Here is a 26159-nt window from a genome sequence, read left to right on the forward strand (position 1 = left end):
TATTTTTGGCTGCATTGGGTCTTCATTGCTGCGTGTGGGCTTTCTCTAGCTGCGGCGAGCGGGGGCTACTCTTTGTTGCGGTGCATGGGTTTCTCATTGCGGTGGCTTCTCTTGTTGCAGAGCACGGGCTCTAGGCGCCGGGCTTCAGGAGTTGTGGCTCACGGGCTCTAGAGCGCAGGCTCAGTAGTTCTGGCGCACGGGCTTAGCTGCTCCGTGGCATGTGGGATCTTCCAGGACCAGGGCTCGAACCTGTGTCCCCTGCATTGGCAGGCGGATTCTTAACTACTGAGCCACCAGGGAAGCCCCTCTATTACTTTTAACTTCTCCCACTTTTGAGAAAATGAATTCCACAAGATCACGGCCTGTTTCTCTGAACAGTACAGTGAAACCTCACATATCTAGAGGAACACTTCAGACAACTCCAATCCTTGGGAATCCTCCAGCTTTCTTACTTAAGCTGAAAACCCAGAAGTAAGAAAAACCTTTTCAGCATCTGAGACAAATGTCATAAAGAGCATGTAATAAAATATACTAAAAAGTTTCTAAAAATCTATAGCCTTGTATGTTCTAAAGCAGTGCTGAGCAACAGTAATATAATGGAGCCACACAGTGATTTTAAATTTTTTAGTAGGGCATTAAAAAAAGTAAAAAGACAAATCTGTATCATGGTGCTTAGCACATACTAACTACTTAGACAAATCACTGATGAATTAATGAGTATTCACATAAATGACTAATTTATGACTTTTAAAAAAAGCCTTTGAGATATGAAACAAATGGAACTCTCTTACATTGCTGGTGGGGATGTAAAATGGAACACAGATTTCGGAAAACAAAATTGGCAACTTCTTACTTTATACTTAGCATATGACCCAGAAACTCCACTCCCACATATTTAGTCAAAGAAAACATATGTTCACCCAAGACCTGCGTATGAATATTCACAGCAGCTTTATTTATAACAGCCCCAACCTGAAAACAACCAAAATGCTCATCAAGTGACTAGATAAACAGATCACATCCACACAATAAAATACTACTCAGCAATAAAAAGGAGTAAACTACTGACAAACGCAACACACAGATGAATCTGAGTCAAACAAACAGTACACATCAATACTTTCTGATTCCATTTATACGAAACTCCAGGAAAGGAACACATCTATGCTGGAAGAAAGCAGACCACTGGCTGGTCTCCTGGGGCCAGGAGAGGGGAGGAACTGAGTGTAAGGATACAGGAGGACTTTGTGGAGTGTGGAAATGTTTTAGACCTTGACTGGGCTGGTGGTGACATGAGCAAGTGGACTCTTTAAACAGGTACATCTGACTGTATATAAAGGATCCCTCAGGTCCCTTTGATAAGGATCCATCCACAGGCTTTGCAAATTTAATTACTAAAATATTTGGTTTTTTATGTAGGAAGCTATCTCAAAGATTAGAAACAAACAATATAGCCAAAAAGGTCTTAAGTAGGGAATACATTTATAAATCAGTGGGATCCTACAAAAATTAGGTTTATAAATATTTAACATCTTTAGAAATTATCTGGAAGAGGGTGTATAGTGTATAAATCTAAGCATAAAGTAAATGACAAGAACACATATGTGAGTGGGCAGTAAAGCAGCAGGTGAAATTCTCAGTGTTTCAGCTTGAAGTGTAGCAGAAACCATTTACTGCGGCCAGTGGCGGTAGTTGTTCAATTATTTTATTTTATTTTATTTTATTTATTTATTTTTGCAGTACACGCGCCTCTCACTGCTGTGGCCTCTCCCGCTGCGGAGCACAGGCCCCGGACGCGCAGGCTCACGGCCCAGCCGCTCCGCGGCATGTGGGATCCTCCCAGACCGGGGCACGAACCTGTTTACCCTGCATTGGCAGGCGGACTCTCAACCACTGCGCCACCAGGGAAGCCCTGTTCAATTATTTTAAAAAGTTTGTTAGGGACTTCCCTGGTGGCGCAGTGGTTAAGAATCCACCAGCCAATGCAGGGGACACGGGTTCGAGTCCTGGTACGGGAAGATCCCACATGCCGTGGAGCAACTAAGCCTGTGCGCCACAACTACTGAGCCTGCGCTCTAGAGCCCGTGAGCCACAACTACTGAGCCCACGTGCCACAACTACTGAAGCCCGTGTGCCTGGAGCCCGTGCTCTGCAATGAGAAGCCACTGCAATGACAAGCATGCACGCCGCAATGAAGAGTAGCCCCCGCTCGCTGCAACTAGAGAAAGCCTGCGTGCAGCAACGAAGACCCAACGCAGCCAAAAAAAAAAAAAAAAAGTCTGTTTATCTGGGGAGTCATTTGAAAAAATAGATACCTACATAACAAACATTTAAATTAACTTAAAGAAGTAACATCCATTTTAGAACCAAAGGCTTTTTTCTTTGGAGTGAAGCCACTGATTGAAATTACTGGTTATTTTTCTTGCCTAAGTATATAAAAGATAATTTATCATCTGTAGTTTCCAGTTTCATTTTTGTTAAAGTGCAGCAAAAAATATAAAGAAACAGGTGAAATTAATATCTCAAAATTATGACATTACCACGAATCAAGATATTTTACATTCCTTTCTTTTTTCTTCAAAATCCAGTGCGTATTTTACATTACAAGACATTCAGATAATGTATCTCATTGGAAATACAGGCACACGTCGTTTTATTGTGCTCTGCAGATTTGGTGTTTTTTACAAACTGAAGGTTTGTGGCAACCCTGCATTGTCAGATGATGGTTGGCATTTGTTAGCAATAAAATATTTTTAAATTAAGGCACATTGTTTTTTAAAGATATAATGCTATTCCGCACTTAATAGACTACAGGATAGTAAAAACATAACTTTTTTTTTTATGTTTCAAATTTTTTATTTTTATTTATTTATTTATTTACATCTTTATTGGAGTATAATTGCTTTACAGTGGTGTGTTAGTTTCTGCTTTATAACAAAGTGAATCAGTTATACATATACATATGTTCCCATATCTCTTCCCTCTTGCATCTCCCGCCCTCCCACCCTCCCTATCCCACCCCTCTAGACGGTCACAAAGCACTGAGCTGATCTCCCTGTGCTAAAACATAACTTTTATCTGCCCTAAGAAAGTAAAACATTTGTGTGACTTGTTTTATTGTGGTGGTCTGGAACCAAACCCACAATTTCTCCAATGTGTACCTGTACTTGAACCATATTTAGATTTTGTAAAATTTACAAAAGTAAATAAAAAGCAAATAAAAGTAAAAATTAAAAAGTAGATTCACATACTCAAGTTGTTTCAAATATACTTGAAAATCTGCCAATACCTGAAGTGAATGTCAGTTTTTAAATTTAAATTTAAATTTAATTAAAATTTGGAAACTCAAGTTTCTTAGTCACAAGATATTTAACAGCCACATGTGGCCACTGGCTACTTGACCGAACAGTCCAAGTATGACTCGTTTTAAATATAATTTCAACAAGCCTTGTGGTCTGTCTTCCCAGTACACTGGGGACTGGGAGAAAGACACAGAGGACAGAACTGACTTATCTTCTCCATAAAGCGCTCCTCTAGATCGGGAACAGTGAGCTCTGCCTGGCATACTCCCCGCTGTTTACATGCACTGACGTACTTTTAACAGTACCATCGACTTCCTTGGAACGGAGTAAAATGTACTGCTGGCGTGTTACAGAGTTATGTCTTGGGAAATATCATTTAAACATATTTCACCTTTTCAATTATGAGCCTTCACAAATTCCTAGAGAATTTGAACCAATTTATACCTTTTGTGGCTTTTTCATTTTCCTTCCCTATTCTTCCTGAAGGCTTAAGGTTTTATTTTCCTTATTCTTTTTTTTGGTGGGGGTGTATCAATAATTTTTAACCCATCTATAAAGCGCTTTTTGTTGTATTATCATTTGCTGAAATCATAAAAATAAAACTCTAAAACATGCAGATGCTTAAGCTCATTTCTCCTTTTGGAATCTCATGCTCTGTTCTGTAACTGTTTCCTCAAGGCCGTATTATAGAAAATTTAATATTTTTGAATGTATAAATGATTTCTTGGCATTTTATATGTAAGCAGTAAATATAATTTTCATTTTAATGGAAATGTAAAATTATCACACAAACATCCAGGTGTTTTATAATAAACCAAAAATAACTAGAATCTACTTACCTTAAAAAATTCCTTTTTCTCAACCATCTCATCGCCGTCTGCATCCAACATTTTAAATGCAACATGAAACCCAGTATGAGGTTCTGCAAGTGAAAAATGAATAATTATGTAAATGTTGGTGGAATGCAAGTTACCTGAAGATCTACAGGTCTTCAAACTTGAAATAAGCCACCAGAAACAACATGAGTAAGTGCCTGAAGTAGAGGAAAAACAGTCTCTCCTCAGGATAACAATTTTCAAAGGCTGGTATGTTTCCATGGTGTGCTGTTCTGCTATTAAGTGTTCTGCCTTTCAAAACAAAATTCATTTGAGAACTGAACGTATTTCTTCCGCTCTACTAGGGGCTTTCCTACATTCTTACAGTACGTTCTCTATTTTCACATTGATTACTACTCTTTATTTCCCTTTCCCAAGAGTAGGGTTTTGTAAAAATTATTTTGAAATAATTTTAGGCTTACAGAAATACTGCAAAGCTGGTACGGTGAGTTCCCACAGGCCCTTCACCCAGCCTTCTCTCATGGCAGCATCTTATGTAACCACAGTACCTTTACGAAAACTAAGAAATTAGCACCTTTAACTAAACTAGAGACTTTATTTGGATTCCATGGTTTTTCTATTCTAGGGTCAAACACAAGGAAGCCTGTTGCGTTTAACTGCTATGTCTCCTTATCTCCTCAGAGCTGTGAAAGTTTCTCAGTCTTTCCTTGATTCTCATGACCCGGACAGTTTGCAGAGAGTAACTGGCCAGGAGTTTTGCAGAATGTCACGTGAAGGATTTTTAATATTCCCAAGTGAAGGCTGCGTCTCACTCTTCAGTTCAATAAGCCTTCAGTTAAGGAGACAAAGTTGTGGGGAGCCCGAGTGCAGGGGAGGTGGTGAGACTTCAGGGATAATCTCACCCCACAGAATCATTCTGTAGGTACAGAAAGCAAGGCACCAATAACATTCTTCACGATAAAGATATAAATACCAAACTTCCAACACCCTGTCTGGTAAGACGAGAGAATTCCACATGATCGATGAGAAAAACTGTGGAATACTTACTAGTGAGGATTGTAAGCAAGAAAAGATACTCGGTATATGAAACCAGCCCTGAAAGAGATAAAGACATCAGAAAGTAAGTTTTAGATGGTTTAGAAGTAACCATATACATACTATATGGAACCTTCACCTAATTAAAAACACACACGTTTACTTTAAATTACCTCTCTGGTATAGCAGAAAAATTTCATAAGAGTTAAGTACAGTACTAATACTTCAAAAAAAAGGAGACTTTTATTAGGTCACTATTACTAGGAAGGAAGGGGAATGGTCATTGGTCAGCAAGTACAAGCCTCCACTAGAGGTTTTATCTGCATGGCATTTTGCATAATTTCATCTCAAATTTTACTACTCATAACATCTCAAGTGAAGCAAACTTATAAATTCAGTAGAGTGACAGAGATTTGGATATACCAAAGGTCAAACCATGTTATTTAAAATGAAGGAATTAAATTTCTGTAGCAGTGACTTGATTTTAATCTATAGGTTCTCCCTGGTCTTTCTCCCCCTCAGTTTCAACTTAACTGTTGAAGAAGCCTGGTCATTTGTCCGGTAAAGTTTAAGAGTGTAGAAGATTTGCTAACTGCATCTTTTTGGTGTCATTTCACATGTTCCTCTAACGTCTATATTTTCTACAAACTGGTACTTACTGAGATCCAGAGCTGTGCTCTGATTCAAGTTTAGTTTCTGGCAACAATTCTTTTTTTTTGGCCGTGCCGTGCGGCATGCGGGATCTTAGTTCTCCAACCAGGGATCAAACCTGTGCCCCCTGCATTGAGAGCGCAGAGTCTTAACCACTGGACCACCAGGGAAGTCCCAAGAATTCTTAATAGATGGTGCTGCATACTTTCACCAGGAGGTCAAAATGTAAATGTTTACAGAAAATGCTAAATACCACTGAGAGATACTGATAGTAAGAGTTCCAGGACTTAAAAAAAGGTGAAGTCTTCCAGGGTTTAGATGACCGAAGATGTCTCAGAGGAAGTAGTTCTAAAAATGGTCTTTGTTCCTTTTTATGGTTGAGTAACTATACTCCAATAAAAATTAATTAAAAAAACGGTCTTTGAATGATGGGTGAAAACTGCAATGAAGCAGGGGTGGTATAAGTGGGAAAGCCATATGTATAGGAGAGATGAAGCTGCATATGAACACTGAAAAGTGAGGGTTTGTCTGCAAGGATGTTCCTGTGGAAGAGTCGGTGGGAAGCACAGCTACATGGTGGCTCAGAGATGAGGAAGGAAGCCTGGCAGAGGGTGACGGCAGCGGACCTGCACCATCCTGCTGTGAAGACGGACCAGTCCCTATGGGCCCCCGGTCGGATACAGCAGAGACGCAGGGCCGAAAGCAGTGCAGAGCAAACAAGGCAGGTAAGGGTTTGACACCCAGGTAGTTCAGTGCTTCAGCTAACAGGCAACTTCAAGTATGTATTTAAATGCTCTTAATGACTTAACAGTTTTTTACATCAGCAATTTTTCTGTCATTTTTATTTTGGAGCAGCTGTGCTTCCCTTTAATAAAAAGCCTAGAGTAAGTCTTCAGGTATTTTTTCCTAGAAATATTCAGTGTTTATATGAAGGGAGAATAAATTAAATGTGTTTTGTCATATCTCATACCTGAGAGAAATGCTCTAACGTTAGTTGAAGGATCAAAGTATTTCATATCTTCGCAGCCTCAAAAAAGTGAACAGTTTTTTTCTAATTTTCAAAGGAATACAGCAATGCGAAAAAATGGCCAAACTGCTGGACTGAACTGGGCTTGGTGCCAAAAGAAGACTTCACTTTTCTTTTCTCGAGACATAGGTACATGTCCTGTGCACAGGGCAACTTTTTGAAAAAGAAAATTCTTTGAAATACTGACTTAAAAAAATGCTTGAATAAACACAGTTGAGACAGTGTAAAAACAGCACCTTACACTCTCAAGATAGATTATAGACAATATAGCTCTCAAACAGCATTCTAGGCACCTGCCTCTGAAAATGCTTTTAAAGGAAACTGACACTTCCGAATATTTATAGGAGAAACAGTTTAATACATATTTGTTGCACTGAATTGTAAAATAAATGCTGTTAAATGTCAATGTTTCAAAACTGCATGTCAAATAGGAAAGTATTTTAAAAAATTTATATTAAAAAAAAATTCTTTTTGGCTACACCGCACGGCATGCAGAACTTCCCCGACCAGGGACTGAACCCCCCCGCAGTGGAAGCGTGGAATCTTAACCACTGGACCACCAGAAGAGTCCCTATATTTAAAAATTTATTAAAGAATCCTTAAGGGCCACTAGAAGAGATGATTAAATTCTGTTAGTTACTATGCTTCTGTAGAAATATTTTAAATTTGGAACCGTTGAAAAATATGACTTGCTACTAAATGCAATTTTGAGAACTCTGTTCTCCAAAGAGAAATTACTACATGTATCATAAGAACATATCTATATCTTACAATATATGTTATAATTTATATCCAGTATATCCCTGAGGATGGTATTATGTTGAGAATTCTGCTCAGTTTCAAAAAATACATAATAGGGGCTTCCCTGGTGGCACAGTGGTTGAGAGTCTGCCTGCCGATGCAGGGGACACGGGTTCATGCCCTGGTCCAGGAAGATCCCACATGCCGTGGAGCTGCTGGGCCCGTGAGCCATGGCCGCTGAGCCTGCGCGTCTGGAGCCTGTGCTCCACAACGGGAGAGGCCCACATACCGCAAGAAAAAAGAAAAAAAACATAATAATTATAACTTATAATTTACTTTTCTTTATAATAAGGCATGGAGGTGGATTATTTTCTTATTTCAAGAGTATACTACCCTTTTGTTAGTTATGATATAATATACATTCTGATAGTTCTTTTAGGTGGTAAAATAGAATATTTTAAATTGTTCCAAATGTAGCTCAATTTACATTCTTTTTTTTCAAATGGCTTCATTAATATCAACAAAGGAGTATATCTGGAAAAAAGTGTATCTTGAATCTTTCCTATAAAATATTCAGTGTTTTTTCTTTTACCTGGAATGTACATTTCAACTCATGTATTTCAGAGAAAAACTAAAAAAATAAGTCTTGTTAAGTCCTTCCTCAACATTTTTTCTTGTCCTGTAAATTCTCTAGAGGTGGGAGAAGAGAGGATGAATTCAATAAATATTTAGGAGGCAAAATTAGAAAGATCTGTGTTTGGCTGCATATGAAGGATGGAGGGGCAAAGAGAAAGTGTTCAAAGCTATTTCCGGGTTTCAATGAGCTGGGTGAAAAGTACCACCACCCAGTAAGACACAAACAAAGCCTGGGTTAAGGGCAGCTGGCGGCTGGGGAAGCGGCAGCACTTGGGGAGGCCGCAGTAGCTCTTACTTGGCCTTTTCACTCACTCTTCTTCTGATCCCTCACCACCACGTGGCTCTGCTGTTCTCCTGCATTTCCGTCAGTGGCTTAATTTCCTTGTCATCAGTAAGTTCTACCGTTAAGTCCCGATTTCCTTACCAGTCCTAATTAGTGACGGCTGTTTTTAATACACCCCCGTGTGAACGGCAGGAAGTTAGGTTGAATTCTCCTCCTGCCGCTGCCCAGCGCACATTTTCATTCGTCCTCTCTGACTCTGAAGTGAAAGCTACCATGGTCTCTCTCCCTGCAGTCACTTCTTCCTTCTAGTTCCCCTTAAAGCCTCTCTTTCCTCTATTTCTCCTACTAACATCCTTATAGATTTGCCTAAAGGGGGGAAAAAAATCAACTTTCTGCTGTGGACTTCCATCGTCTGTTTATTTTCCGAACAGTCCGTCACTAAGGGCCTTCTCCCCTGTCATCCAGAAATACTGACTTTTTATTCTTTAAGAAATCTGTGTGATGCCCCTGTTCATTTTGAGAATATAAGTAGTCCTCCAGTTACATAAAGAACAGGGAACGAGAGCTATGGAGTGAGAAGTGTGAGTAGGCTGATGGATTTGTCTCCCATGGTTAGAAAGCGGTACGTACAGATGGAGAGAGAGCTAGAGATCCAGACGTATATGTGTCTGTTACTGACAGTTAAAGACAGTACATAGAAAAGAAGTTACTACCCATCTTCCTCAGTACCCTCTGTATCTCCTATGGTATGGAAGCAGCACAGCTGGTAACGACACAGATTCACAACCCTCCTTCCCGAGACCAGACCGTGACTGCGGACATGGCCCGGGCCCAGCAGAACCTCTAACTGAGCAGCTCCAGGGACAACTCCGCCCCTGCCCCCCAGCCCGTCTGAAGCGCTACGACTGTAACTAACACAGTTCTGGAAGCTGCACTAACTGTCTACTTCCCCTCAGGTCGAACTGCTGCATTCAGGGCTCCACGAACCCGGAGCCCGGAAGCCTGGCCACTCCACGCTGTCACCTCCGAGCCGAGCACACGACGCTCCGCTCGCTGCTCCGAAACCTCCACTCCGCGTCGTACAGGAGGCCTCACAAACACTGCCCTTCACTTGCCAGGGGGCCTCCCACTTCCTCAGAGTTTGTTAAGTCTTGCCTTTAAACCTCAGTGTCTCCCGGCTTTTCAGGGCTGACGAGCGGCTCTGCGCTCTGTGCACCGCGCCGCCCAGCGCGTGGCCCCTGCAGTCCCTGCGGAACCTCCCGCCGGCTCCTCTTCTGCGCCCTCCTCAGGCGCCTCGGCCCCCTCTGCCCAGACGAGAGGGGCTTCTCTCATCCGACTTGCCGCCTTCTTACCACTCCCCCACGGCAACCCGCCGTTCCCAGGACAAGGCCCACGCTCCTGGACACGCCCCCCCCCACGCTGCGTGCATACGGCTGAGGCTGTGCTCTCCTCTGTGGCTTAGGTCCAACCGCCCTCAGCGGCCACACCCGCTTTCCAAGCGGCCTCTGTCCTCTTTGTTGACACGCCCGCAGCTGGTCTGCACTTCATCCTTCCGGACCCAACCCACCTCCATGCCTCTGCTTCTCCCCGGACGCTCTGCGACGCTCTCCGCAATCGCCTTCCTCAGTAAACACTTTAACTGGTCGCCGTGTGCTAAGCCCTGCCGCACCCGCAAGCGGCTTCTCCGCTCGGGACGCCGGCACCCTTGCAGACGGCTCAGGTGGTGACTCCTGTCCCCACGCCACGCTCATCCCAGACCTTTGCTCTTCCAACCTCTCGCAGAAACCTGTTACTCCGAGGCTGATGCCGTCGAGCTGGCCACCTCCGACTTTCTTCCTGGTCACCTACCTGGCTCCCTCTCTTTAGCCTTCCGTCGCCGGAGGCCTGAGCGCCCGGTCCATCGTCCAGCACACAGGACCACACTCTACTCTCAGACCCGGGGTCACCCCTGTCACATTCACGCTGCCACTCACTCTGCTCCAGCCGGCCGATTCCACGACCGCACCCGAGGCCGAGCTCACCTGCAGCGGCTTCCGCTCCGAAGCGGAGCGCAGACCCTGGCTCTGCGCGCACGGTGGGCCCCGCTCCCGGGTCCCCAGCCCCCCTGCTCCCACCCTCACCGGCCGCTCTCTCCTGACTTCCCACTTTCTTTCCATCGCTCTTCCCATCTTTCTTCTCTCCAAGGCTTGTTACTTAAAGCCTCTCTTGTTTGTAAGTAAAACTGCTGCCCTCGACACCGTTAACCCCCTAGCCCACGACTTTTTTCCCTGCGTTTGCCTAGTAACACCCTAACCGCACGCTTCTGTGCGCTTCCCCGCCTGCCCGCGGCCGGGGGAGAACCAGCTGGTGGCTGTTCCCTCACCACCCACATTGTCTTCTGAGCTCTGGCCTTCCCAGAAAGCTTCCTACGTTTCTCTGTCAGCTCTCTTTACTGGTCACAGACGCCACTTCAAACCTCCTCCTTTCTCCACACCCTCCACTTTACGAAGGAATCAGGGCCACCCCCAAACCTGCCTCAACTTCTCAGCCCTGCTCTGCAAACATGTGTGGTAAACACCCGCACATCACCCCTCCCCACGCGGTACGACGCAAAGCTCCCCGCTGAGGGGCGCGCCCCCCACCGAGCTCTGCACGCCCCCCACCCCCTCACACCCAGACACGCGCTCAAAGCCCTTCGTGCAACACAGACCGCCAGGACCGGCCTCCAGCTCACACCCGCCCCGCCCTGCACCACTGTCCTCCACGCTCTACAATCTGCCCCCAGAACCCGTCCCAGCACCGCCCCTGCCCTTGCTGAAGCGCGGGAGCACCTCCCCACCGCCAGCCCCAACCACGTTCTGACCCCCTTCCTTCACGGGCCCTGCACACTGATGCTCCCTCCCTCCCAGGCTCCTGCGACTCCCTCTCCCCCTCTGATGTCTCTGCCTCCTCTCCTCCACGGGCACCTCCTCCTCCCCTGCTCCCGTGAATGCTGGTGTCCTCTGCGTTCTCTCTGAGGCTTTGTCTTCTTACTTTAGAATAATCACTTTACTTACTTACTTATTTGGCTGCACCCTTTGGCATGCAGAACTTCCCTGACCAGGGATCAAACCCGCGCCCCCTGCAGTGGAAGCACAGAGTCTTAACCACCGGACCGCCAGGGAAGTCCTTTCTCTTCTTCTTTTTTTAAAAAAAATATTTATTTATTTGGCTGTGTTGGGTCTTAGTTGTGGCACTCGGGATCTTTTGTTGCAGCGTGCAGGCTCTTAGTTGCGGTACGTGGGCTTAGCTGCCCTGCAGCATATGGAATCTTAGTTCCACAACCAGGCATCGAACCCGAGTCCCTTGCATTGGAAGGCGGATTCTTAACCACTGGACCACCAGGGAAGTCCCAAGTCCTTTCTCTTCTCTTTTTTTCTTTTATAAATAAATAAATGTATGTATGTATGTACGTATGTATTTATTTATGGCTGCATTGGATCTTCGTTGCTACGCGTGGGCTTTCCCTAGTTGTGGCGAGCGGGGGCTACTCTTCGTTGCAGTGTGCAGGCTTCTCACTGTGGTGGCTTCTTTTGTTGCAGAGCACAGGCTCTAGGTGCACGGGTTTCAGTAGTTGCAGCACGCGGGCTCAGTAGTTGTGGCACACGGGCTTCGTTGCTCCGCAGCATGTGGGATCTTAGTTCCCGGACCAGGCATCGAACCCGCGCCCCCCTGCACTGGCAGGCGGATTCCCAACCACTGCACCACCAGGGAGGCCCATCTCTCCTCATTCCAGATGCTGTGCCTCACCCTTCTCTCCAAGTTTACTGAAATCAATGTTTAAATAATTTTTCTGTGACAGCTCAAAAAGTTTAAGAAAAAGCTGCTTCAAATGTAATGAGTTTATTATGATTTAAAAACATCTATTAAATAACACACTGTTATAACAGTATCTCTGTAGATTCTCTAATGTATGTTCTTCAATATGCAGCTGCAAACCTCATAACTGAATTCCTTAATAATACTTTGGTTAAATAAAACACAAGTTATACAAATAAAAATTACCTTTATCGCCAAGGTCTCTAAAAAAAGTTGATCCACAACCAGCTCTTTTGATTCCTGCCAGCACGTCCTCAATATCCTTTGAATAAACAAATTAAAGTCTTTCAATTTAATTTATAATAGTTGATTTTCTATCTTAAAAAAAAAGAAAAAGAAAAAAGACCTTCACCTCCATTGCTTACCTTATTTGTCAGCCTCTTGACTAAAGTTTTACCTATAGCAAAGAAGAAATATTATTTAGTACCCATATACCTTGGTAAAATTCAACTTCCATTAAGAAGAAAATCACTTAAAAGACAAAACAAATAACTAAATATTTATAAAAAATAGAAGTCTGGCAATTTTACCTAATATCTTTAAACAAAAGTTATGAGCCAGAGAATTCTAAGTGTAAACACAAACACTGTATGTAGTTCTTTGTAAGACCTATGTTCATTTTCACTCACTCCCTTCCAGAAACATGGAACCTTCTAACCATCTCTCACTCATCGTAGCTGTCTAAGAGAAATAAATTTGTGCCAAACATTCTTTCTTTCTTTACATGATTATTAAAATCTGCCTCCTTTTGCTTTCATTGACTAAAAAAATACACATTCATGTTTCAGAAAGCTACCTTTTTAACACTGAAAAGTTCTTAAGGTCACAGATCTGCAGTCAGATCTAAAGGCTGGTCAGGGTCTCCCCTGGTGGTGCAGTGGTTAAGAATCCACCTGCCAATTCAGGGGACACGGGTTCAAGCCCTGGTATGGGAAGATCCCACATGCCGCGGAGCAACTAAGCCCGCGAGCCACAATTACTGAGCCTGCGCTCTAGAGCCTGCGAGCCACAACTACTGAAGCCCGGGCGCCTAGACGCCACGCTCCCCAACAAGAGAAGCCACCACAACGAGAAGCCCGCGCACCGCAACGAAGAGTAGCCTCCGCTCGCCGCAACTAGAGAAAGCCCGCGCAGCAACGTTGCGCAGCAACGAAGACCCAATGCAGCCAAAAATAAATAAATAAAATAAACAAATAAATAAGTAAAAAAAATAAAAGTAAAGGCTGGCCAAGATGGCTGTTCATTCTAAAGTGATGTTATTTTTAACAGTTGCCTACTGGATAACAGATTAAAATTCTTTCAGGCTTTCCGCCATCTTCTTTAGGCTGACCTCATTTTCCTCTTATCCACTGTAATTCTAAAGCAATCACCTTGCTTCTTTTGTTGAGACTTTTTCTGAAGACAGCCTCAAGCCATTTACACACCTAGAACACTGAAAAATATTTTGTTAATTTTATTTCTTACGTAAGCCATATGCGTCACAAACTTCCCTTCTTGCTCTCAAAATTATCCATAAAGTTCGTTCAGTGCAATTACATGGTGTGTGAAAATTCAGGTGACAGGTTGAAAAAAAAGAATACTTTTAGATGTGGCTTTTTGCAGTTTGCGATGCTTAAATTTGGACTATAAATCTACTGGGGACAAATTCTATTATTTACTGTTAATAAATTATCAAGATTTTATTTTTGCTTTAATAATTAAAACATTAATTGTGAACATGACTATATAATTTTTAGAAACATCTATGACCATGTCTGTAAGCTTAGGAGCTACTATTTTGGAAAAATTGTTTGTCATTGATAAACTATTAAGTGTTACCCAATGACAAATAACGATTCTAATGTTACGTGCTATTATAACATGAGATCATCAAATAGATAGAAGTTACCCAGTTATTTCATGTTGACTACAAGTTCTGCCCGATACCTGTATATGTATTTGATTATCAAAAATGGAGAATCCATGTACTAAATGAACTTGTCTTGCAAAAAAAATTTTTCAAAATGGAATCAATAATTAGAAAATGATAAAGAAATTACCTTTGCTGGAGCACAGGGAAATCAGCTCGGTGCTTTGTGACGCCTGGAGGGGTGGGATGGGGAGGGTGGGAGGGAGGGAGATGCATGAGGGAAGGGATGTGGGAACAGATGTATATGTATGACTGATTCACTTTGTTATAAAGCAGAAACTAATAAAAAAAAAAGAAAAAAAAAAGAAATTACCTTTGCTGATAAAAAGTCTGGGGTACCTCTGTTTCAGAAAATTCATTTTTAGGTTTAAAAAAAAAAAGACAAGGCAGAGCTCCTAGGAAAACACCCTGTCTTTCTTATTTCCTTTCTCCTAAGTCAATAAACATTTCTCTGAGTAAGAGAGGGGATTGTGGTGTTTCCAACCCAGAACGCTCTGCTGGGGTTTCTTAGTGACTCTCACCCAGGCTGCCTGGTTTTAGACCGCTCGTTTATGGGCTGCCCAAGGAGAGAGACCAAGTATCAGATTTAAGAGGGGTGCGGTCTGGTCGGCTACACAAGGGGCATGACCTTTGTCCATCCGACAACAGTAACAACACAAAGACACATTAAATATACTTAAATATATGTATTCATTTTTTGCCAGTCCTCTCCCCCCCACTTTTTTTTTTTTTTTTTTTTTTTTTTGCTGTACGCGGGCCTCTCACTGCTGTGGCCTCTCCCGTTGCGGAGCACAGGCTCCGGACACACAGGCTCCGCGGCCATGGCTCGCGGGCCCAGCCGCTCCGCGGCACGTTCTCCCCCCCACTTTTTAAAAAACTGAGGTAGAGTTGATGTACAATATTAGTCTCAGACATAAAACATAGTGATTAATAATTGTGATAGGTTATACTCCATTTATAGTTATTATATTGGTTATATTCCCTGTGCTGTAGCAGGGGTCCCCAAACCCCGGGCTGCGGACCGGCATCGGCCCCGCGGCCTGTGAGGAACCAGGCCACATGGCAGGACGTGAATGGCGGGTGAGGGAGTGAAGCTTCATCTGCTCCCCCATCGCTCGCATCACCGCCTGAACCATCCCCCCCCCACCCCCCGCCCCGTCCTGGTCCGTGGAAAAACTGTCTTTCACGAAACCGGTCCCTGGTGCCAAAAGGGCTGGGGACCACTGCTGTAGAGTATATCCTTGTAGCTCATTTTACACAGAGTCGTTTGTATCTCTCAACCCCCTATCCCTATATTGCCCCCCCCTTCTTCTCCTTCCCCACTGGTAACCACTAGTTGTTTCTCTGTATCTGTGTCTGTCCCTTTTTTGTTATATTCATTTGTTGTACTGTTTAGATTTTCCATATATGTGATAACATGGTGTTTGTCTTTCTCTGTCTGACTTACTTCACTTAGCATAATGCCCTCTGGGTCCATCTATATTGCTGCAAATGGCAAAAATTCATTCTCTTTTATGGCTGAGTACTAGTCCACTGTATGTATACACCACATCTTCTTTATCCATTCATCTATTGATGGACACCTGGGTTGCTTCCGTATCTTGGCAATTGTAAATAGTGCTGCTATGAACATCTGGATGCATGTATCTTTTCAAATGTTTTCTTTGGACACATACCCAGGAGTGGAATTGCTGGATCATATGGTAGTTCTATTTTTATTTTTTTGAGGAACCTCTATACTGTCTTCCACAGTGTCTGCATCAATTTACATTCCCACCAACAGTGTAGGAGGGTTCCCTTTTCTCCATATCCTCACCAACATTTGTTATTTGTGTTCTTTTTGAGGATGGCCACTCTGATTGGTGTGAGGTGATACCTCATAGTAGTTTTGGTTTGCATTTCTCTGGTGATTAGCAATGTTAAGCATCTTTTCATGTGCCTGTTAGCCATCTGTATGTCTTCTCTGGAAAAATGTCTATTCAGGTCTCCTGCCCATTTTTTAATTGTGTCTTTTGTTTTCTTGAGATTGAGTTGAATGAGCTATTTATATATTTTGGATATTAATCCCTAATCAGCCATAAATACTTTCACACACATAAGAAATGCATTCTTATTGTTTTCATAGCTATTTCATATACATTTATGCTGTCATATAAAAATAACAGAATGGGAAAAACAACAGCAAAAAAGGCAGATCTAGAGTTGAGGCTGCCTTGCTTCACTGTGCAGTATGAAAGGATGGAAAATACATTGTAGCTTTTCTCGGTAGGGGAAGGGATAAATCTTCAACACTATGATGGGATTTTGGCTCAAGAAGTAGAGTGTTTTAAAAGGTCTCCACCTACTCTGGAGATTCCACCATGTGGTTTTCACTGTTTACAGAGGATTTCTGAAGTTAAAAACCAGGAACAAGCACGTCTTGTTACAGGCAAACAGCCATTTTAATACTTAAAGTAAGTAAAACTGCAACAATACATATTAAGTGTTGTTATAGGTCAAATAAATCTTTGCCTGTAGCCAAAATAAAGTTATTTGATAACCATAACTATAAAAACATTGCTAACTGTATCTAATTCAACTTCATTTTGCTAGAGATAAGTGGACTTCTGACACATAAAAATTAGACAATAGAGACATTTACATCATTTCACGTCTTGCCTAAATATATGGAACAACTTAGTATCAATATTAGAATTGGTATAAGAGCTGATTACACACTTGCTTGAATCCAGTCTCAGCTATGATGGAAATCAAGGCAGAAAATAGCACATCAGCAAAGCAACTAAGCTACCAAATATCACTAATAAAAGTGATAACTGGAGGAAAAAAAGGAAGGCAAATTCAGTGGTGCTATTTTCTTTCAACAAAGCATATGGCTTGTTTATTTTGCTGGAATATTTAAACAGTGAGAGCCAGAGATGACCTCTGGTTGGCATTTCTTCTAGAGGAAGACAAATGTGATGCCCTGAAATGCCTAAAACTGGCCTCCTTGCCAACTTTGATAAGTCGCTTCTTGAAATACATTTACATCATTTTTTTTTTTTTTTTTTTTGCGGTACACGGGCCTCTCACCATTGCGGTCTCTCCCGTTGCGGAGCACAGGCTCCGGATGCGCAGGCTCAGCGGCCATGGCTCACGGGCCCAGCCGCTCCGCGGCATGTGGGATCTTCCCGGACCGGGGCACGAACCCGTGTCCCCTGCATCGGCAGGTGGACTCCCAACCACTGCACCACCAGGGAAGCCCGGGTAAAGTGGAAAGATAATTAAATTGTTGCCAGAGAGTGGGATTCTGTAATTTGGGATTTCAAAACTGGAGCAATTCTAGGTAATGGACATGGGAGGTGAATGATAAGAACGAAGGTCACTAAAATTGAGGACTAAGTACTGTAAGGCTAACGACATTTAGTAGAAAACAGCATCAAAGCCTGGAATTCAATAGAAAAGAACTTAAATAAGGGAAGTGGTGTTTTAGCTAGATAACCTAATTCTGAAAGAGCACGTTTTTATGGTTTTCTGAGTGTGCAACAAGGGATTACGATGACACTGATCTCCCCCAAACCTAACAAATAATGAAGGAGAACAAACAGCCAGCATCCACCTGAAAGAGGCGTGGGGAGACGGTTCAAATAAGCACCATCAATTACTATTAATAAAGTATATTATTTGTAAGAAGTCCAGGAAGATAAATACCAGGTAAAAATGAGTTTAGGAGCTAATACATTTCAGACTGCTTTATTTCTTTCTGTTTACACATGAGGATCACGGGTCATTGGGTTGGCTCCGTTTTTCCTTGTTTTGCTGTTCATCATGATCCGTAGGAATGCAACCAAGATTCTTCTTCTTCTTATCCATGATGAAAAATGAAGATGAAGGACATCATATGCATAAAGGATGTATTATTCAGCCTTCAAAATTACTCAATTCTTCATTTAGCTAAATGCCTTCTGACAGAGTTTAACTGCATTCCAATGAATAATAAAGTAGAAACATTGTAAGAACCTAAATTGGTTGAATCAAGGGTTGCATAAAAACAACAACGAAAGAAAGAAAAAGCCATGTAAACTTTGAACTTCATTAGAAGAACCTGGGCCTATGGCTAAAACAAAGTAGAGCGAAGTAAAAGTTCGATTCAATTGAAAGAACATAAAATGGGAGAAAATTCTTTTTTTTGGCAGGGGGGTGCTGTGCTGCGCAGCTTGTGGGATCTCAGTTCCCCAATCAGGAATTGAACCTGGGCCACAGCAGTGAAAGCCCGGAATCCTAACCACTAGGTCACCAGGGAACTCCCAGGAAAATTCTTGAAAGAACATAAAATGGGGGAAAATTCTTTGATGACACTGAGCACAAGAGTAAATAGCTCATGTTACATGAGGAAGAAAATACAAATGTTTGTGAGAGAAAGTCAAAGGAGTGAACCACTGAGTCAGGTGAAGAGAAAACAGACATTAACACATACTGTTTACAAGTATATGATATGTTAATATTCTGCTAATCAAGCTTTTACAACCTCCACTTGTAACCCTAAATGAAAAAATTAGAATAAATTACAATATAGGTCACAGCACAAACGTTTCGGATAAACAAGAACTGTTTGGCTATGAAGCATTTCTAAAAAATTCTTTCATTATCCTTTGTTTTCTTTCATAATATCATCCTCTCTGTTTTGTACCTTACAGATAAAAATTTTTAGAAAAAGCAATCTATACCTGTCATTTTCATTTCTTTCTAATTCTTTCTTTAACTGTCCACCACTCTCTTGATACCTATCTACCAAAGGTCCTGGTGACCCATGCTAATGACCAAATCCAACAGCCTCTCCCCAGTTCCCATCCTACTGGATCTTTCTGGACACCCACACTACTGACCAAACACTTCCTGCTCCCATGACACTGCACTCCCATCCGTGGCCAATGGTCTTATTTAAAAAATCTCTGTAACTGGCTCTTCTTGCTTCACTCACCTTCTAAATGTAGATTTCTTTAAGACATCTTTTTAACTTTTTCTTTTTAATGCAAATAATAAATATTTGTTGCTGATGAATAAGAAAATTACAAGACAAAAAGAAAATACAAAAACTGGTAATTCCGGGCTTCCCTGGTGGCACAGTGGTTGAGAATCTGCCTACCAATGCAGGGGACACGGGTTCGAGCCCTGGTCTGGAGGATCCCACGTGCCGCGGAGCAACTGGGCCCGTGAGCCACAGTTACTGAGCCTGCGCATCTGGAGCCTGTGCTCAGCAACAAGAGAGGCCGCGATAGTGAGAGGCCCGTGCACCGCGATGAAGAGTGGCCCCCGCTTGCCACAACTAGAGAAAGCCCTCGCACAGAAATGAAGACCCAACACAGCCATAAATAAATAAATAAATAAAATTTAAACTGTCCTTTCCCAGGGTTGCTTCTTTGAAAAAAAAACCTGGTAATTCCAAAAGTAAGAGTGAACTATTAGCAATGTGGCGAATATCCTTCAAGACTGTATTTTACTCATACATATATATAAACAAGGAAAAAATGGGATCTCACTCTTTATATGCTTTTAAAAAGTTGCCTAACTGACAGACTTGAAGGGAAAAAAGACAGTTTGACAATAATAGATTTCAATACTCTCCTTTAACAATGGACAGAACCACTACAGAGAAGATCAGTAAAGAACTAGAGAATGCGAACAACACTGTAAACCAACATGATGAAACTTACGGAACACAGTAAAAAACAGGAAATGTGAATGTATCCAAACAAGTATGGAGTGTGAATCAGTAATCAAAAACTTCCCAACGGGGCTTCCCTGGTGGCACAGCGGTTGAGAGTCCGCCTGCCAATGCAGGGGACACGGGTTCATGTCCTGGTCCGGGAAGATCCCACATGCCGCGGAGCGGCTGGGCCCGTGAGCCATGGCCGCTGAGCCTGCGTGTCCAGAGCCTGTGCTCCACAACGGGAGAGGCCACAACAGTGAGAGGCCTGCGTACCACAAAAAAAAAAAACAAAAAAAAAAAGAAAGAAAGAAAAGGCCATCTTAAAATTAATATGGAATTTCAAGAGACCTTGAATAGCTAAAAGAATCTTGAAAAAGAAGAACAGAGTTGGAGGATTCAGACTTCCTGATTTCAAACCCTAATCCAAAGCTATAGTAATCAGGCCTGTGTGGTACTAGCAAAGGATACACATACAGAACAACAAAACAGAATTGAGAGTTTGGAAATAAACCTATACATTTATACTCAGTTGGATATTGACAAGGAAACCAGGACAATTCAATGGGAGAAACAACACTTTTCAACAAATGAATAATCAGATCATTAGATAATAGATAATAGATTAAAATAATTAGATAATAAATAATAAACAGAGAGCCACATGCAAAAGAATGAAGTTGCACCCTTTTACTTTACACCACTTACAAAAATTAACTTAAAATGGATCAAAGACCTAACCTCAATAGTTAAAACTATAAAACGGGCAAATCTTTATGACTTTGTATTTGGCAATATTTTCTCAACTATGACACTAAAAATATAGTCAACAAAAGTAAAACAAATACATATGACTTCATCAAAATTAAAAGCTTTTGTGCATCAGAGGACACTATGAAAAGAGTGAAACGATAATCCACAGAATGAGAGAAAAATGCAATCTGCCCATTTCACCTAAGTTATCTGCATACAGTTGTTCACTGTATTCCTTTATGATCCTCTATGATCTAAGTTATTTGCACACAGCTGTTCGCTGTGTTCCTTTATGATATTTTAGGATCCTTATGATTCCTTTATGATCCTTTATGTATTCCTTTATGATCCTTTTGAGTTCTGTTAAGGTTGTTAGTAATGCTCCCTCTTTCACCGTTTTCCAATAGTTTGAGTTTTCTCTTTATTTTTCCTTGGTCAATTTAGCTAAAGTTTTTTCAACTTTTGACACCTCTTTTCAAAGAACCAGTTTTCAGTTTCATGGATTTTCCTCTACTTTTTCTAGCCTCTTTTTTCTTTATCTATCATCTTTGTTATTTCCTTTCTTTTGCTTGCTTTAGGTTTAGTTTGCTCTTCTTTTTCCAATGCCTTAAGATGACAGGTTAGGTTACTGATTTGAGACTTTTTCTTTATTAATATAGGTATTTACAGTTGTAAACTGCCCTCTAAGCACTCTTTTAGCTGCAATCCATAATTTTTGATGTATTATGTCTTCATTTTCATTCATCTCAAAGTATTTTCTTTTTCTTTCTTTTTTAAGAAATTGAAGTATAGTTGATTTACAATGTTGTGTTAGTTTCAGGTGCACAGCAAAGTGATTCGGTTATACATATATATATATCTGTTCTTTTCCAGATTCTTTTCCCTTATAGGTTAATACAAAATATTGAGTATAGTTCCCTGTGCTATACAGCAGGTCCCTGTTGGTTATTTATTTTATATATAGTAGTGTGTATATGTTAATCTAAAACTCCTAACTTATCCCTCTCCTCCACTTTCCCCTCTGGTAAAGTTTGTTTTCTATGTCTGTGGGTCTATTTCTGTTTTGTATGTAAGTTCATTTGTATTTTTTTTTTGGTTCCATCTATAAGTGGTATCATATGATATTTGTCTTTGTCTGGCTTACTTCACTTAGTATGATAATCTCTAGGTCCATCCATGTTGCTGCAAATGGCATTATTTCCTTCTTTTTTATGGCTAAGGCTCCACTGTATATGTAGACCACATCTTTATCTATTCATCTGTGGATGGACGCTTGGGTTGCTGCCATGTCTTGGCTGTTGTATATAGTGCTGCTATGAACACTCGAGTGCATGTATCTTTTTGAATTAGAGTTTTCTCCAGATGTATGCCCAGTAGTGGAATTGCTGGATCATATGGTACCTGTATTTTCAGTTTTCTGAGGAACCTCCCTACTGTCCTCCATAGTGGCTGCACCAATTTACATTCCCACCAACAGCGCAAGAGTGTTCCCTTTTCTCCACACACTCTTCAGCAATTATTGTTTGTAGATTTTTTTTTTTTTTTGCGGTATGCGGGCCTCTCACTGTTGTGGCCTCTCCCGTTGTGGAGCGCAGGCTCTTGATGCACAGGCTCAGCCACCATGGCTCACGGGCCCAGCCGCTCTGCAGCATGTGGGATCTTCCTGGACCGGGGCACGAACCCGTGTCCCCTGCATCGGCAGGCAGACTCTCAATCATTGCGCCACCAGGGAAGCCCTGTTTGTAGATTTTTTGATGATGGCCATTCTGACTGGTGTGAGGTGATACCTCATTGTAGTTTTGATGTTCATTTCTCTAATGATTAGTGATGTTGAGCATCTTTTAATGTGTTTGTTGGCAATCTGTATATCTTCTTTGGAGAAATGTCTATTTAGATCTTCTGCCCATTTTTTGATTGGGTTGTTTGTTTTTTTGATATTGAGCTGCATGAGCTGCTTGTATATTTTGGAGATTAATTCCTTGTCGGTCATATTGTTTGCAAATGTTTTCTCTCATTCTGTAGGCTGTCTTTTTGTTTTGTTTGTGGTTTCCTTTCCTGTGCAAAAGCTATTAAGTTTAATTATGTCCCATGTTTATTTTTGTTTTTATTTCCATTACTCTAGGAGACAAATCCAAAAAGATATTGCTGTGATTTATGTCAAAGAGTGTTCTGCCTACATTTTCCTCTAGGAATTTCATAGTATCAATCCCACATTTAGGCCTTTTGAGTTTATTTTTGTATTCATCCTGCTTGGTATCCATTTTGAGTTTATTTTTTTATTAATCCTGCTTGGTGTTCTGTGAGTTTCTTGAATCTGTGGTTTGGTGTTTGTTAATAATTTTGGAAAATTCTCAGCTGTTAATACTACAAACATTTCTTCTGTTCTTTCTTCTCTTTCTGGTATTGCCATTACGGGCATGTTACACTTTTTGAATTATCCCACAGTTTCTGAATATTGTTTTTTTCAGTCTTTTTTCTTTTCAGTTTGGGAAGTTTTGACTGACATATCTTCAAGATCACCAATTATTTTCTGGGCCCAGAGGATTATTCTGATGAGACCATCAAAGGCATTCTTCATCTCTGTTACAGAGTTTTTTATTTCTAACATTTCCTTTTGACTCTAAGAGTTCCCCTATCTCGGTTTACATTACCCATCTGTTATTATATGTTGTGAACTCTTTCTTTTAGAGTCCTCAGTATATTAATTATGGTTATTCAGAATTTCTGGTCTGAAATTCCAAAATATCTGCTACATTTGAATCAGGTTCTCATGTTTGCTTTTGCCTCTTCAGATGACGCTTTTTGCCATTTAGCATGCCACTTGATTTTACTGTTGAGAGCCAGATATGATGTGCTGGGTAAACATTACTGCAGTAAATAGGCCTTTGGTATGAGGTTCTATGTTTACTTGGCTAGCAGTAGGCTGTGTTCACTGTTTGCTGTAGTTAGATGTCAGCAGCTAAAACTTCCTAATGTCCTGGTTTGTCTCCTCTGCTGTGTTTTTGTCTCCCTAGAGCCTTCTTAAGTAAGGTCTGAGAGGCATAGTTCTTTCAGTTGTATCCGCATGCTATATAGGAGCCCTACTGATGCTGGGTGGTGACGTGTGGGGAGATCCTATGATGGGTCTCAGTCTGTTAGTGAGCCCGTGTCCCTAGGCTGTGATCTTCGCAAGTGCTTTCAGTTTTTGTTTTTGTTTTTCCTCCTTAAATGAGGCAGGAATGGGGCTGGAGTTGGGTTCTTCCATTTCCCCAGGTTGGTTAGGCTGTGGGTTAGACTTGGGTAACACAGCTTCCTTTTTGTGCAGGGCTTTGTTAAGGAGAACAGAATGCTCTGGGAATTTCAAAATGGTTACTTTTCTCCTCCCCTTGAGGGGAAGCAGGAGAGGATTTTTCTCAGACCTTCACTGTGAGGACTGTTGGGGCCCTCAGGGTGGATTTTCACAAATTTTTATCTCTGAAGGTAGCCCATGCTCAGGCTCTAGCAGCTCCTATAACACTCTGCCAGATGGTGGCTCCAGCGGTGGCTTCTCTCTGTGTCTACCTTCTCCAGTTTTTGCTCTGTGTGCCCTGGGGTCTCAATTCTCTCATGGATCTGAGAAGAGCTGTTGATTTTCAATCTTTCAGCTTCTTTTGTGCTGTGAGAACAGGAGTGACAACGTCCAAGCTCTTTACATGTTGAAGAGGTGAAACTACTTTTTTAAAAAAATAAGTTTATTTATTTATTTGTTTTTATTTTTGGCTGCGTTGGGTCTTTGTTGCTGCGTGTGGGCTTTCTCTAGTTGCTGAGAGCAGCGGCTACTCTTTGTCGTGGTGTGCAGACTTCTCATTGCTGTGGCTTCTCTTGTTGCAGAGCACGGGCTCCAGGCACACGGGCTTCAGTAGTTGTGGCACATGGGCTCAGTAGTTGTGGCTCGTGGGCTCTAGCACGCAGGCTCAGTAGTTGCGGCGCATGGGTTTAGCTGCACCACGGCGTGTGGGATCTTCCCAGGCCAGGGATTGAACCCATATCCCCTGCATTGGCAGGCAGATTCTTAACCACTGCACCATCAGGGAAGCCCTAAACTATTTTTTAAAAGAAAATTTTTTGTATCTCTCCAATTATTTACTTAGACAAATTTTCTAGGAGGGAACTTATTGCAACAAAATAAGTAAATATTTTAAAGGTTTCTGATATATACTGTTAAGCTTCCGTCCAAAACAGTGTGAAAGCTAATAAAGGGAGACGTTACTGCAAGGGAGTCGGGAGGCTAGGAGGGCAGCGCTCGTGCACACACCTCCAGTGCTCAATGCGACCCCCAGGGAGACACACCCCGCATCTCCAGCAAGAGGGAGAAACACGTGCTCCTTGCCGGGCAATGAAAAGCCACTACTTCAAACTCCCACTTCCCTCCAGTGCACTTTTCATTTATAACAGCCCCTCCCAATTTTCCCTTCTCTTTTATGAAAGAGTTTTCTCTCCTTTGCTTTAAGGGACTTGCATGTGGTTTGTCACTGATGCACGTTCTGAACTGCAATTCTTTGCTCCTCCCAAATAAACCGTTTTGCTGGTAAAATAACTGGTTGTTTTAGCGCTTTAGATTAACAGAAGCTGTACCAAAATAATCTAAATATATTTTTACCACCTTATTTTCCTTCTCATAAACCTTCACTGATCCCTCACTGGTTCGAGATGATGTCCCCTTATCTCCACCAAATACACATTTCTCTGGTGGTTGCACAGCGTCACTGAAATCCTCTGTACATTTGGCCCTTATTGTTTTTCAATTTGATCTCTCAGTACCCCCCAACGCCATGCTTTGGTGCTAGTGACTGGTGAACTTACTGTCCCTGGAACACATTATGATCATTTGTTTTTGCTCAAGCCATCCCTCAGTATCAATAATGTCTTCCCAAATTCAATCTACACTTCTTCCAGCTCACCTTGCCCTGTCCCATTCCATCTGTTCCATATGCACCTATCCACAGGGCAAAACTGTCAGCACACTTTGAAAGGTGTCAGGAAGCCAAGAACTTTTCAAAGAACACTTCTGCAATATTGGGCACAGAGGACCAGGCCATGTCTACTCTCTGCAAAGTGAAAGGGACTGATTTAGATAAATAAAACTAAGAATTTCTGACAATTTGGGATAACTGGGAGTAGACAGTTTACGAAATAAAATTATTTAATTAAAGCTTTTGGATTTTTGCTTCTCATTCTATTTTTTCAGGTTTTTTTTAAACCAGTGGCATCATGACTCTATTGTATGACCCTCCTTTTTTTTAGTTCTGAGCAAAACTTTAATATTGAGAAAACTAGGTTTTTTCAAGTAATCAAAGACCTGGTGATAAAGATAACACAAAGCACAGGAAATTATTTTGATAAAACACAAAATTGTTACTTTCTAGGCAGATTACTTAAAAACGGAAACCTTTCACAATAGCTTATCAAGAGCAGACCATTAGTCCAATGAAGCTTTCTCTTTTT

General features: G+C 41.7%; 1 protein-coding gene across 2 annotated transcripts in view; it reads right to left on the reverse strand.

Annotated features, from left to right (window-relative positions):
* The window catches only part of MICU2 (mitochondrial calcium uptake 2), an 83600-nt gene that overhangs the window by 26447 nt on the left and 30994 nt on the right, over window positions 1-26159 (reverse strand). Inside the window, exons 3-6 of one of the 2 annotated variants that reach the window (XM_082602589.1) lie at window positions 12714-12745; window positions 12535-12610; window positions 5186-5233; window positions 4142-4224 (exon numbers count right to left, since the gene is read on the reverse strand). In XM_082602589.1, the coding sequence (XP_082458715.1) occupies window positions 4142-4224; window positions 5186-5233; window positions 12535-12610; window positions 12714-12745 (239 nt within the window). The remainder of the gene's footprint in view (window positions 1-4141; window positions 4225-5185; window positions 5234-12534; window positions 12611-12713; window positions 12746-26159) is intronic. The other variant, XM_082602590.1, reaches the window with a different exon arrangement.

This window comes from Mesoplodon mirus (assembly GCF_964341445.2).
Source record: "Mesoplodon mirus genome assembly, chromosome: 17".
Taxonomy (NCBI): Eukaryota; Metazoa; Chordata; class Mammalia; order Artiodactyla; family Ziphiidae; genus Mesoplodon; species Mesoplodon mirus.